Below are 14,347 nucleotides of genomic sequence, written 5' to 3'. Positions count from 1 at the left end.
GAGCACCGTGGCTGCGACAGTCACAAAACGAAACCATCGAAACAGTCAACTGACGTCACTGCTACATAGGGCCTCCTATTGCTGGAAGCCTGATGATGATAGCGCTGAATAATGAGACCAGAACTGCATATTTAAGCAGAAAACTGTTTGGATCAGCATATAATATGATGCGGAAAAATCTGAAATGACAAAATCTGTAACAATACCTATTTTAATGCGTTTTAATGCGATAGCATTAATGGCCTCATTCAGCAGCAGCATTGCAAGTGAAAGATCACGAATGTGAAGCTGGAAAGTGGTAGCTGGCAACCGACATGGCCGAGTGCTCTTGGACACCGAGTCAGACATACTGCTTGGTAGGTTGGGTTGTGCGCTACTCTATCGCGTCATACCCTTAACAGTGGAGCCTAAGTATCTCCAATAATTTTTTTACGGTAGGTTTTAGTAGAGCCAGATGGAATCGGGAAGTTTTCGGGGCTGAGATGTCCGCAGCTGGCACAGGAGGGAGTTGAGGGTCTGTGGGAAAAAGGTCTCTGTCCTACAGTGGGCATAGTTTGGCCGGTGTTCATGAAAGGATCTCAGCTTGTTCTGGATAACCTTGAGTCCTCTCCAGTTCCTCGTGGAAGTCTTTTTACAAAGGAAGAAGAGAGCAGAGGTTTGAAATAAATGGCTGCAAGTGAACGCTTGTGTGCCGCATTGTTCCTTCCCTTGTGTCGTCATCCATTGTGCACTGTTCATTCAAGTCATGCTACACCAACATGCCCAGACTGCCAGGTTAGCAAGAAGAAAGGCATTCGGCCATGAAAAGCAGTATCGGTTAAGTCATGTTTTTAAAAATAGAGAACACAGTGTTAGCATTGCACTTTCATGACCTCTTGCCATCTCATTAACCCACTGGCTTCCATAGCGGTTAGAGTGACTGTTTTTGAGAAGGAATTTAAACTGTATACTTCGTTATTTGATATGTTTACCACTAAGTAGGGATAGTTCTCCATGTACGAGGTTGCTACTTTTTGAAATGGTAAAAAAATTGCATTCCCATCTCTTGCAAATGCAGAGGTCATGGAAAAACTGGTTCAATGACAGAGTAAGTTTTTTAACTTTGTTCAACACCGAGATCAAAAGTGATGTCTGTGGTGATAAGGATGTGCCATTCGATGCTGGTAACAAAATGTGGATGGTGACGAGGAAAGCTAGGAACTGGTATTAGCCAAATATAGGTTGCTCTCCCAACACTTCACATTCGCATATGTTTAAAGGCACTTGATGTTTTCATATATATGGAGTATGTCACAAAAGTATGGTTTGTTTGTCTATAGCATTTTAAAATGAATTTTTGGCAGTTATTATATAGTGTAGCATATGCTCAGTAGTGGAGTGGAAGCCTCGTAGTTAAGGAGTTCTTTGTGTTGTGGTAGTCTTGCTATGCATTGTGCAGTCCACTCCCATAACTGGGACAAATTGTTCTTGTGACTTGGCACTGCGTTACGAAAAAAGGAGACGTTTGACAAGCAAGGGGGAAGTTAGTAATATAACAGGTGCAGATGCACAGTGCGGAGGTGGCTGTGTGTGTTACATTGCCAACGAGCAACACTGGTCAGAGCTGTTTAGTATTACAGTTGCGAAACTTCCCATAGGACCCCTGTAACCAAAAACGGCGGTTTTAGTTGGTCAAAGTTCAGATATGTACGGATAGTGGTGGTCCCTGCGGTCATTAAAGTAAACTGTGTCCAAGTTGTAAATTTTCACATTGTTGGTGAATGCACACTCATTTTACAAATCAGCTGAAGAGGTGCATTAGTGGAAATTGCTAGGTGTAGAGTAATGGAGATAACTAAGAGAGAAAACGAAGCGATTTTCTGAAGACAATGACCACGGCAGTAGCAGACAGCTTTTATTGGCCGCTTCTGGATGGCGCTACTAAGCACCCAAGTGGAGTTTCCCTACTGTTCTGATCTGACCATTCTCGCAGGTGAATGGAGTGCTGGTGCACAATGGGCTGGCGAGTACACAGGTGAACACGCGGGCGGCCACTGGTGAAGAAGCGCCTCGGGCTATCTTGGTGACCTGCCGGCAACAGTATGGCCTGCCCGAAGATGCCGTCGTGTACTGCAACTTCAACCAGCTGTACAAGCTGGACCCGGCCACCCTGCGCATGTGGGTGCACATTCTTCAGAGGGTCCCCAACAGCGTCCTGTGGCTGCTGCGCTTTCCAGCAGTGGGTGAGGCCCACGTACAGGCCTGGGCCCAGGCCGAGGGCCTCTCGCAGCCAGGCCGCATCATCTTCTCCAATGTGGCCGCCAAGGAGGAGCATGTGCGCCGGGGACAGCTGGCCGACGTGTGCCTCGACACGCCGCTCTGCAATGGCCACACAACGGGCATGGACGTCCTGTGGGCGGGCACACCCGTCGTCACGTGGCCGGGGGAGACGCTGGCGTCGCGTGTAGCTGCCTCCCAGCTCCACTGCCTGGGCGTGCCTGAGCTAGTGGCGCGGTCTCGCCGGGAGTACCAGGACATTGCTATACGGCTAGGAACCGACAGAGACTAGTGAGTGCACAAGCATCTGTATGCATGAGCCATATTAGGAATTCAGCCACATATTGGCAGTTTGCCGAGTGGCCACTTGGTGCTGATCAGTGCATACTTTAAAAGGAAGATACAAAATGTGGAGGCCATAGGCATGCATCATATAGACCTGATGATGCAGAGCAGTCATGGCAACTTGTGCAAGTATTTTGCCTGCCCGAGTTGGAACAGCCCTGACTTGCAGTGAGTGCCACTTGCTGTGCGTTAAGGGCAGTGTGCACATAGCCAAAATGTGGGGAGGGTAACTAGCGCAAATTTAGAAGTGCAGATGTACTGTGAAATATCCTTGATATTATTCTGCTTAAAAAGCTTTTCGGCATAATACCATTGTTTTGTTTTTTTGTGCCCCAGCATGTGCCTTGTACAGAATGCACTTTCATACAGAAGATATGTCTACCTTTTTACCTGGGTTTGCATAATACAGTTGAATCCGCTACAATGAAATCGGTGGGGCGGACAAAAAATTTAGTCAACGCGGAACTTAGACAACTTGAGCAAGAAAAAAAAAATTATTTCCAGAAGTTCGTAAGCTTTGTCTGCTTGCGTTTCACTGCCAGCAGTGGCATCACGCGACTCTCACACACTGTTAAGAGAGCCATCGCAATGTCTTCATTGTGAGAGCCCAGGAACTTCCTAATAACATCAAAGGCATCCATTACCTGCGATGAGGTTGCCAAGGTGGGTGAATCCTGGGCAGAGTTGTCTTCAGCATCGGACGGCGGCTCTTTCGGCTCGCTAGCACTTTAAATGATGTCCTCATCACTTAGCTCTTCATAGAAAAGCACATCTGCTTCAGCATTGAGGAAAACGTCCAGCTCGATATCACCAGCAACGTTTCTTGCATCCTGGAGGGATTTCCAGGCCGTACTGGTCCCCGCAGTCGACGATGATGGAGCGCCATCTTCCACGGCTGTAGCTGTGCTGGTCGCCTCCTGGTCAAACCCGGCGTGCTGGAAGCAGTTGTAGATCAAAGTGGTTCGGTTCACGTTCCACGCTGCAGCCATTATCTGAAGAGCCATAAATAGGTCCACCTTTGTCTCCCTGCCAGGCCGTACTGGTCCCCGGAGTCAACGATGATGGAGCGTCATCTTCCACGGCTGTAGCTGTGCTGGTCGCCTCCTGGTCAAACCCGGCGTGCTGGAAGCAGTTGTAGATCAAAGTGGTTCGGTTCACGTTCCACGCTGCAGCCATTATCTGAAGAGCCATAAATAGGCCCACCTTTGTCTCCCTGCCAGCTTCAAGGTTCAAGAGAATCCACTGAATCAGCCTCTCCCAATAAGCGTACTTCACGTTCCTGATGATGCCTTGACCCAGCGGCTGAATGATCGAAGTGCAGTTCGGTGGGAAAAATCGCACTTCAACGCTTGACAGTTTAACGTCGTCAATGCGATGGGCAGAACAATTGTCCGAGAGAAAACAAACCTTTCAGTTCTGCCTGCTCATGTCGCGGTCAAATGCCGTAAGCCAGTCCGCAAGTGTGGCACAGGTCATCTAAGACCGCCCGTTAGCAACGTATTTGACGGGCAGGCTTCCGTTTCTCTTGAAGCAGCGCGGTTTGGCACTTTTGCGAATAACTAATGGGGGTGCTTGACCGCTCCATTCATGTTTGTGCATAGCAGCACTGTCACCCTTTTCTTGCTGTGCTTGTCACCCTGGCAACGCTGCCCTTTAAAATCTAATGTCCTCGCTGGCAGCATCTCATAAAAAAGGCCCGTCTCGTCTGCATTGTAAATATCGGACTGCACGTAGACGCTCATAGACTGTGGTAGACGTAAGCCACGTCTACCACCCATTCCGATGCGCCGCCAGTGTCTGCGGAACTTGCTTCACCACATATAACTTCTCCCTTGATGTTGTGCCTCGCTTTGAAGAGATTGAGCCAACCTGTGCTGGCCTTAGTCATTCAGGCCTAGCAAACAGGCATAATTGAGGGCGTTCTGCTGAACAGTGCTTCCACTACGCGGGATCTTCTTGGCTCGCGTTACAACGAACCAGGCGTAGACAGCTTTATCAAGCTCCTCGTATGTTGGCTGCGTCACCTTGTGTTGAGCTGAAGTGCCTGACGCAAGTGCCTTGCCGATGCTTTCTTTACTCTTCAGTATCGTTGACAACGAACTCAGCGTGATGCCAAAATGTGCGGCAATATTCGCCCTCTTCGCACTTTCTGCTTTGGCATAATATGCGCTTTTTCTTGTAAAATCTTCGCTGGCGGTGACATTCTAGAAAGTTAGACGAGAAGAGACCATGCTGAACGATGCACATGAACGGCAGGGACACACAAAGAAGAAAAATTGTGATGAGGAGTGGGCTTCTTCCTGCAGCGCTCTCAGCCCGCCTCACATTTTTTATTTTTTTTTCTCCGACAGGGCACGAAGCTCCGCCCACCAGTCCTCAGCCTGCCTAAAACGCGCTCGGTTCCTAGCAGATGACGCCGCCATATATGCTAGCAGATGACGTCATATTCACGCGCTGGCGCATTTTACACGCGCTTTTGAGCAGCCTCCCTTCGCTTGGGAGCCGTGAACGCTTGCCGGCCAACACCGCTCGCATGTGATCATGACGTGCTTTTCTGCTTGGCAGGAAACTGCGAGCATGGTGGCCACGAGCACCATGACCGTGAGCTGCACCAATCGAAGAAGCCCAGCAAAGGGAAGCGCAGACTCGTTTTTTTACATGGAGAACGGAGTTAGCCAATTAGCAGGGCATGACGTCACTTCAAGATTTACGTGGGCATCTGAAAGAAAAAAAAAAAAATAGTGGTGCGCGCAAGGAGGATGTGCGGTATGGGTGTGCCCCCCTCCCCCAGCGGTCCGAGATGCAAAAGAAATAAACGGCTGGAACGAGAAAGTCTCTCTCCAGCACTCACCTTCTGAAGAAAGACGACTCACCCGCGAAAATTTGCAAAAAAAAATTTGAGAAGGGAATATGTGTTCGCAAAGTACTTGGTTTTTGAGGAAATTTAATTCATTAAGTCCTATGGGGGTTTCACAGGGAATGCAAAATACTTCATTGCGGCGAAAAGTTTGTTGAAGAGGCGTTCATTGTACCGGGATTCAACTGTGTGATCGCTTAAATGTATGAAGAGCTTGCACTGTCTTGAATTTCCCTTTAGGATAGTTTATTACGATACTCTGATGCTGCAGAAACAACACATAAACCTAGGGAAAATACAAGCGCTGACACAACCAACTGAGAAACGGCTGCTGTTTTTGTTCTCCCTAAGCCAATAATTACAGGCTTTTTCTTCTTCTAAAGTCAGTAAATACCGTCAGAAGAACTATGAAAACTAAGGTGAATTGTTTCCTTCTTCAGGAGTGCAACTGAAGCTGAGTTAACACAGGTCTGTCCCCTCATATGAATGGCTGTTCTCTCTTGAATCTCCGCAACATGCGGAGCTCATCAGTTATGTTTTGTGTGTTCACTGTGGCAGTCCACAGCCTTGACTTTGGCAGCCTGTCAAGATGCTCTGAGTCCACAACATCTCCCTGTGTTTTATCCTTTGGTGAATCTGGGTGATGCTTTGGGTGAAGTTGGCAGAGCGCCAATTCTTATACACCCTAGCAGCTTTGTTGCAGGTGCGGAGCTAAGCAGTCTGAGATGTATGCGCACAGGGATCCGTGGCGAAATTTGTTGTAAGGATGGCTTGTGATTGTTCACTGCTCAGCCTGTTCTGTTGGCCAACACATTCCCTAATTTGTCAGCAGTGTGCAAACAGCTTTGTGAACTCTTACCTGGGCAGTACTGTAAAACTCTATGTCCGAACCTTCTTATAAGTCAATAACAGCATGCTGGTTCAGTCTCACACATTCCAGGTAATTTCAGACAAGAATGTACAGTCGAACCCGGATAGTTCGAATTTTGGTTATGTCGAACGCACGGAATGTCCCCTTGAAAATTGCATGTAAAAGTATAGGAAAGCTGCTTTGTATATCGAACTCTCGAACTCCGCACCATGGCACTGGCAGGTGCACCTTCCGCAAAAACGATTGCATCATCCTCAGCCATTTGCCGCGTGATGTTTTCAAGCCACGCACGGAAGGAATGAGAGAACAGTTGGGCGATGGCTGGTTTAGGGCAGCGCCTCGCCCTTTCTCTAAAGGCGCGCATATCTGCGGTGATCGTTTGCAAGCTGTGTCTGTGCATGACCGTCAGTGTGGAGCAGATGCAGCCAATGCTGCCGTGGTGTTGTGGTGTTTGGGAGAGAGGAAAAACGCAATAGAGCAAAGCACAAGGGTGTGCCCATTCTTCTCTTACAGGAGTGGGCAAACTAATGAGACCATTATACAAAATGCAAAACATCGGAACACACTAAAAAATGAAAAACATTGCAACACTATGACAGACATTGAATTTGTCCATATGAAGCACTGAAAAGAACCGCGAAGCAACACAATAAAACAACATGTTAGTCACTAGATACTAATAAGACAAAATCCTAAACTGAACACTCGCAGTGAATAAATAAAGACATTTTAGGAACTATTTTTTGTTATACCATTTGCTTCTCGAAAAATGACTCGACGTTTTAAGAAAAATATCAAGGCAGACATTGTCCATGAATTCATGTGGTAGCGTATTCCATTCTTCAATAGCTGAAGGAAAAAATGAAAATTTATATGCGTCACACCGAGCTCAGCTGGGTCTGATGCACTTCCCATGATTTAATCTCTTTGAAAAAAGGGTAGGAATACAGTAAAAGCTCGTTAATTCGACTCCCGTTAATTTGGAAAATCGGATAATTCGACCTTCGCGCCTGGTCCACAGAATTATGTATAGGAGTCTATGGGACGAAACTCTCGTTAATTCGGACAGATTTGACTTGCGCAACGGATAATTCGGACAACTTCGGGCAGCTACCGAGGCTCGAAAACGAAAATAAGACGAACGATGCGCAATATTGATACCCAAAAGCAGCATCGCCAAGTGGCTGGATGGGCGCTTTTTCTTGTTTTTTCACGAGTCGACGTTACTGGCGGTGCCATTTTGTCGTTTTGCTGCTGTTGGTGCGCTACGCTGTTGTATTGAAGGCTGCTCGCTTTAGTGCGGCTTGTTGCTTCTCTGTTGTGCGCTGGTATCACCGCACTCGCCCCCGATGGCAACACCGGCGAAACGGCCAAAGAGCTACGAGGCCAAGGACTTGGCTACCAAAGTGGAAATTTTGCGGGCACGGGCTCTCCCGACAAGAAGCAATGAAAAAATATGACGTTAAAAGGAGTACTTTAAGCACATATGTAAAAAATGAAGAACAGATTCTTCAGGCATCCGAAAGTGAGAAGTTCCAAGCGTCAAGAAAGCGTCTGCGAACAGCAGCTCATCCGGAGTTGGAAGAAGCCTTGCTTCGGTGGGTGGTCAACTCGCGTGATGCAAACCTCCCATTGAGTGGACCCCTCATCATGACGCAGGCCGAGAGGTCTGCACTGATGATGCATATCGATGGATTCAAAGCGTCAGAAGGGTGGTGTGCGTGCTTTAGAGACAGACATGGTCTCGTTTTCAAGACTGTGTGCGGCGAAAGAGGTGCCGTCAACGAAAATGTTGCCAACAACTGGAAGAACGCTCAGCTGCTGGAACATATTGCAGCATATGATCCAAATGACATTTTTAATGCTGATGAAACAGCACTTTTCTTTAAGGCATTGCCTGACAAGACTGTGGCAATGAAAGGAGATGCCTGCATCGGAGGAAAAAAGGAGTAAAGAACGAGTCGCCGTTCTTTTAGCCGCAAACACGACAGGGACAGAGCGCTTGCCGCTTGTCGTCATTGGAAAGGCACAAAAGCTGCGGTGCTTTAAGAACGTGCCTGCTCTTCCGGTGGAGTACCGGGCTAATAAAAAGGCCTGGATGACATTGGAAATTTTTCGCGGCTGGATACAAAAGTTAGACCGGCAGTTTTCCGCGAAGAACCGCAAGGTGTTAATTGTCCTTGACAACTGTAGTGCACATAACAGTGCCACCGGACTGAACAACATTGAAGTTGTATTTTTGCCGCCCAACACTACATCGGCCCTCCAACCGATGGACCAAGGTATAATTCAGTATGTGAAGACTAAATACCACAGGCGGGTGCTGGAACGCATGCTACTGTGCAATGAAGTCGGTAAGCAGTACGATGTGGATCTTCTGAGCGCGGTCAACATTCTTGTCTACGTTTGGAAGAACATGCCTGCGCACGTCATCGCTAACTGTTTTCGACACAGTCCACAGGGCATTTCTTGGCAGTGCATCAAGGCAACAATAACATCACGGTGTGCTCACCTTTTGACCTTAGCTCTAGTAAGAAGGGGAAAGCGAACTTGGCAGAGTGTCAGCGCTTGTCGGATTGTGCAAGCCTCGTTTTCAGGCGTTCGCCTTATCACAGCCTCACTCCACGCTCACGTTTTAGGAGAAGCGCACGCGCGGGGGTGATCTCGGTGGCCATGTCGTGGCTGACCGCGCTCTTCCACTGACCACTGATATGTGCAAAAATGGACAACTAGCAAAAAAAAAAAAAAATCTGCATAATTTGTAGTGCCTGTCTGAAGTCATAGCCATTCATGGGCGTTGGCTGGGACCACGCCGACAGTACTTATCCGTATTTCTTAATTAACAGGGCTGGAATTATTATTTAGTTGCATTCCTTTCGGAGGTTGCGCGGAAGATAGCCGCCACCGCGGCCACCTCCGGCGCGGCAGTCATGGTGCCATTTAGGCTTTACCCACTCATCTATTGTTTTACCTGGTTCCATATGATCTGTCCCAGTTTTGAACGTGCGCAGCCTCTATGCCGAACATTCGCCGAGGTGCTTTTTTTTTTTGGCCACGTGCTATGTGCCAAGCTGCCCACACGCGGCGGCATGTAGTTCGAATTGTCCGTAGCGGAACCGAGTCGCGTTTGAATTAACGGGTTTTTTTATACACAGGGTGTTTGGCCGGACCAAAAATTTGAATGATCGAGGTTCGAATTGACGAGCTTTCACTGTATTTGTACTTTGCAGCCTTGTGCCAGGATTATTATGACTTGCGAAACATTGGTGCAGCACCAGCGATATTGAGAGTTGTTCCTGGCTTTGTGGCTAATTTTGTCCTGTGTTAACCTTGCTGCAGCCTCAAGGCCATCAGGGCCAAGGTGTGGCAAGCCCGCATGGAGAGCCCTCTGTTCAACGTGCGCACCTACACGTCCAACTTGGAGAACCTTTTCTTCAAGATGTGGGCCAACTATGAAGAGAACAAGCCCCTAGATCACATCACAGATTGAGGAGGGGGTCGATCGTCATCCACATCACCATGGGGCAGCTCCTGTTTGCACCACAGCTCTTTTAGCGCCTTGTGACCATTTCTAAGCACTGTAAATATAACATTACGAAAGAAAACATCCCTAGTAAACTGGACTTTTTCTTGTCATGCTAGGCTTTGAGTTGGGAATAAAAAAAGAAAAGAATTTCATTTTTATGTGCCTGTTGTTTATTTCTCTTTCCTCCGCTTGGCAGGTGCCTTTTTGGCAGTACCACTTGATGAGGAGGATGTGCCATTGCTACTACTACTACTGCTGCTGCTGCTGCTACTGCTTCCGCTGCTTTTACTGCTGTCACTGCTACTGCTGCTGCTGCTGCTGCTTGATGAGCTGTTGCTACTTGACGAGCTGCTGCTGGAATCTGATTCATCTCCACTGTGGGACTCTCCGTCCGAGCCACTCGAAGACTTTTCACTGCTTTGCCTTGCAGGCTGGACAGACCTCTTCCTGAAATCGAGGCAGCGACAGCAAAACTGGAGTCAGAGGCACAAGTATTTTCCCTTCAGGTGCTAGTCATCATCAAAACTTGAGAAAAACATTTGATGGTGTGGATGCCTTAATGAAGCTTGGAACCAACAAAGACTCGTCAAACTAAACTAAAAGTAAACATTAGATTAGGCATTGACAGGTTTTGTGGGACATACTTTTCCACATAACTGTAAACAGGAGCAGTGTGGATCCTTTTCCATAACGTGATGAAAAAGTTGGGAAGAATTTCTCTCTTTACTAAGTAGGAACTATGGAGACTACAAATCTGGTATCACTGCAACGGTTTTGTCATCGGTCTCTATTGATTCCTTCAAGCGTGGCTGAGCCTGCAGATAATTAGGTACACAGCACAGCACACTTATTGAAAGCAGCAGTCTGTGGCCTCTGAATGCAATGTACAGTCGGATTGTGTGTTCCTCCCGCTGGCTGTTTCACGGTTCAAGTCCCGAAACATTGTGGCAGGTTTACATATTGTGTGTTAATAATACTCGTCCTCCGGGCAATTACAGTGTGGTAACAAGCATTGGGCTCCAAGATTACCTCGGAAGGAGACTGCAGCCATGAAATTAGACGCCTGCTTCTGGGAAAAAGAGCAATGGTTAGCCTTGACCGCCTAGTAAAGAGCAGAGACATTAGTCTGCCAACCAAGATCCGTATAACTCGTGCTATGGTCTTTCCAGTTGTGATGTATGGATGCGAGAGTTGGACTGTGAAAAAGGCTGACCGCCGAAGAATTGACGCATTTGAATTGTGGTGCTGGCGAAGACTCTTGAGAGTTCCTTGGACTGCCAGAAGATCAAATCAGTCGATATTGTTGACCATAAACCCTGACTGCTCATTGGAGGGTCAAATTCTAAAGTTAAAGCTCAGCTACTTTGGTCATCTGATGAGAAGAGAGGAGTCGCTGGAGAAAGATTTGATGTTGGGAAAGGTTGAGGGTCGCCGGAGAAGGGGTAGGCAGCGAACGCGATGGTTAGATGGCATCCTCGAGGCACTGCAGATGAAGTTATGTGATGTTAGGAAGATTGTGAAAGACCGGAAAGCGTGGCGTGACATGGTCCATAGGGTCACGAAGAGTCGGACACGACTGAACTGAACTGAACAAGCATTGAGAGTACAAAGGAAAGGTTCCCAAATCACACCATCCAGAATCGTACACAATAACAAAACTTGACATCACTGCAAAAACTGCGCTAAGAAAATGCGAAAGCATTGGCATTGGTGCGACGTTGATGGCTCCTAGTCGAAGCCTTTCTAGAAACTGAACTTTCTTGCTTCATGACCCATGACTTGAATTACTCCACACTTTTCATGAATCGTGGCTTGATGATACAGCACTTTTTCATACTAACTGATGACGTCGCCGCAAGGGGACCAAATTCCAACAACACATTTTGCGAACACTTGCGGCACCAACATAGCCCATTAATGCATAGAAGCCACCATTGCAGTAACAGCTTCATGCTGCAGGAAGAAGGGTCCACATACCAGCAGACAATATGTACGGTTGCATCGAGCTCGCCATGTTATACTGGTATAAGTGCACAAAAGTATTTCACTACACTGTATTTTTTTTTTTTCCCTGTTGTTACATAATAATTTGAGACTGCCATGTAGTTGCTTTCTGGGTCCTGTCAAGCTGTGATCTGCAGCTTTAAGCCCCGAAAACCCTCCAGACTGTCTGGTAAAAATAAAGAATTGCATCGAGAAGGGGCCATGGCTATTGAAATTACGAAAGAAGCAAGGAGAAAACGGACTCTGAAAATTATTGTATTCGCTTGTTTTCAAACCTCTACTGAAGTTCAGTTGCTAAGATCCACTGGGAGGCACTCTAAAAAAAAGATTGCTTCATGGACCACAGGTGGCTTTGCATTGTGTGTACACAGGAACAAATGGCTTTTTTTTTTTTTTTTTTTTTCTGACTAAATGCTTGCCTTACAGAGCAAATTTATTGTTTTTCATTTCTGTGTGCCCCACCCCTTACGTAATACCCTCTAATGAGGGTCTTTAAGGTATTAAAGTGAAGTGACTGTTTTAACTATTTTGAACCCATTTGTTTTAATGCATTCAGGACCACACTGCAGTTCCCCCCTTTTTTTTTAAATATTTTTTTACAAGAAACTTTTACAAGAAACTGTCTTCAAAGTTATCGGAAATTGCATTGCAAAAATCAAAACTGAAAATTTGTGTTGATTAAAACATTATACACCTTGACCTGTAGCAACCCAGTAGGGGTGGAAGAAGTGTTCAACCAGCCATCTGCTTCATTTTCTTTAGTCATAAGGCTTTTCACAAAATTAAAGACAAAAACGGCATCGAAAAATAAATTTTCGCTTAAAGCCACACTCCCTATAAAGACAACCTTTTGTGTTTAGGTCATAACAGCATGCGGGTGATTTCGATGATTTGCCTCTCTTCCAAGAGGCTGCAGACCAAAGCTAGTATCCTAGAATAATTTAATGTTATACTGTACGTAAAGAAAGTTTCGTTGGCCTATCTTTCTCCTTATGGTTAGTTCTGGAAGTTGTGTTCGAGTAAGCAGGGGCGTTATTGATTTGGGCCACTGATGGGCAGAAAAAATAGATCGAGTACTTGCAAGTCACTAAACACATTCAATCTATACCTGTATATTCAAATTGACCCTATACTGCTTCCTTTCTAAAAAAATTAAGCGTGCATTATACCAACACATACAGTTGGTATGCTCACTCCAATACAGGCTATTAGTAACTGTGACATCGATACTACATTATAATGCATCTGATTTTGGAGTAATTGTTTATGTGTTAGACTTTCTTACTTGGAATAGTCATGCAAAATGCTTTTTTTTTCTCGATGATTACAGCAAAACAATTCCACACTTTATATCATTTCCTTGTGGTATCTTATCAACAGAGAGTTCCAAATGGTCTTGAATATACATGCCATCGGCCTGATTTAAATTGCAAGCTTATGCATTCCAGTTCTCGGTGAAATCTTTCTAGTTGGCCTTGGGAGCGACTAAAACTGTCCAGTGATAAAAAATTTCTTCTATTCCAACTTTATAATCAAAGAAGTCATCAGACAAGACTGATAACTTGAATAAGACAATGCTTAGTCAATATTCCTTCTTACAAATCCTCTATATGAATAATAGGCCAATGCACAAGGATCGATTCCGTACACAAAGTGCACAGAGAAGTATGCACACAAGCCACCGTTGCAGTAACAGCTACATACATTAGGCAGAAAGGTACTGGCAAACAATACGTACAGCTGTATTGCGCTCGCCAACATTTGTTTCTTCACGTTGTTTTTGAGGATTGTTGTTCTTGAATCCCTGTGCACGTATTTGCGTTTCCCTGTGCACTGATAGGTCCAATGGCCAAGTTCCAGACATTTCTGACAGCGCACGCCGGACAGGTCTTCTCTGTAACAGACGTAATCAATCAGTCGGCGGATCAGTGTCAAATAAACGAAGAAAAACAAGGCGCACTTACACTTTTCTCCTCAGCGGCATCTTAGATCGCAAATTACCTTTGTTTACTGCCAGTAATCTAAGTGAGCAGACCATGTGTTCAAAGGTCAGCAGATCTAAAGTGCTGTTTAAACACCACTTGGCATAGCGAACGTCAAACATACGAAACAAGCATGCCGCAACGCGAAGTACCAACAGGCCGCTTCCATATTTGTTTACATTTCAGTGCCTAGACCTATTTGTCATTGAAATTGCTTGAAGCATGAAGTTATGCGCGCCACATGTGACGCAAAATGGAAGCTTCGCACACGGTCGGTCTCGAGGGAGAGCGAAGAAGCGCTCTCTCTCCCTCGAGACCGGCCGTGCTTCGCGATACAAGCGTGGCCACCGCGCCGTTCTTACAAATCATGGAGGACGAGCCACCCTAGCCCATATGATGTGGAATTGCACCGAATCCTCCTAGTGGACAGTAAGGGGCCATGGGAGGTATTGCTGCGCAGCCAGGACCTCGAAGAGCAGAGAACCACCATTTGACAAGCTTTCGAA

The 14,347-nt window shown here is 46.4% G+C and overlaps 2 protein-coding genes across 6 annotated transcripts in view; one reads left to right on the top strand and one right to left on the bottom strand.

The window, feature by feature from the left end:
* The window catches only part of sxc (O-linked N-acetylglucosamine (GlcNAc) transferase sxc), a 42,898-nt gene extending 32,891 nt beyond the window's left edge, over positions 1–10,007 (top strand). For all 5 annotated transcript variants that reach the window (XM_084602949.1, XM_084602946.1, XM_084602947.1 and 2 more), the window contains exons 10-11: positions 1,973–2,547; positions 9,669–10,007. In XM_084602949.1, coding sequence (XP_084459075.1) covers positions 1,973–2,547; positions 9,669–9,819 — 726 coding nt within the window. In that variant the 3' untranslated portion in view covers positions 9,820–10,007. The remainder of the gene's footprint in view (positions 1–1,972; positions 2,548–9,668) is intronic.
* LOC146194055 (uncharacterized) lies at positions 10,003–14,046 on the bottom strand. The gene is made up of 3 exons (XM_084602951.1): positions 13,824–14,046; positions 13,598–13,753; positions 10,003–10,302 (listed from the first exon to the last, which is right to left on the bottom strand). Exons 1-3 carry the CDS (start codon positions 13,961–13,963, stop codon positions 10,026–10,028), a joined length of 573 nt encoding a protein of 190 aa, XP_084459077.1. The 5' UTR covers positions 13,964–14,046; the 3' UTR covers positions 10,003–10,025.
* Between the last annotated feature and the right edge of the window lie 301 nt (positions 14,047–14,347).

This window comes from Amblyomma maculatum, chromosome 4 (assembly GCF_055883805.1).
Source record: "Amblyomma maculatum isolate TAMU_Amacu chromosome 4, ASM5588380v1, whole genome shotgun sequence".
In the NCBI taxonomy this organism is placed as follows: Eukaryota; Metazoa; Arthropoda; class Arachnida; order Ixodida; family Ixodidae; genus Amblyomma; species Amblyomma maculatum.
This window is presented reverse-complemented; position numbering and strand designations above follow the sequence as displayed.

Bases quoted from the DNA above. Each gene is read 5' to 3' on its own strand.
- LOC146194055 (XM_084602951.1), bottom strand. From the start codon at position 13,963: ATGTTTGACGTTCGCTATGCCAAGTGGTGTTTAAACAGCACTTTAGAT. The intron at 13,754-13,823 runs GTAAGTGCGCCT...CGTCTGTTACAG, and splicing joins ATGCCGCTGAGGAGAAAAGT to AGAAGACCTGTCCGGCGTGC. The intron at 10,303-13,597 runs GTACGTATTGTT...CCTCGATTTCAG, and splicing joins TTGGCGAGCGCAATACAGCT to GAAGAGGTCTGTCCAGCCTG.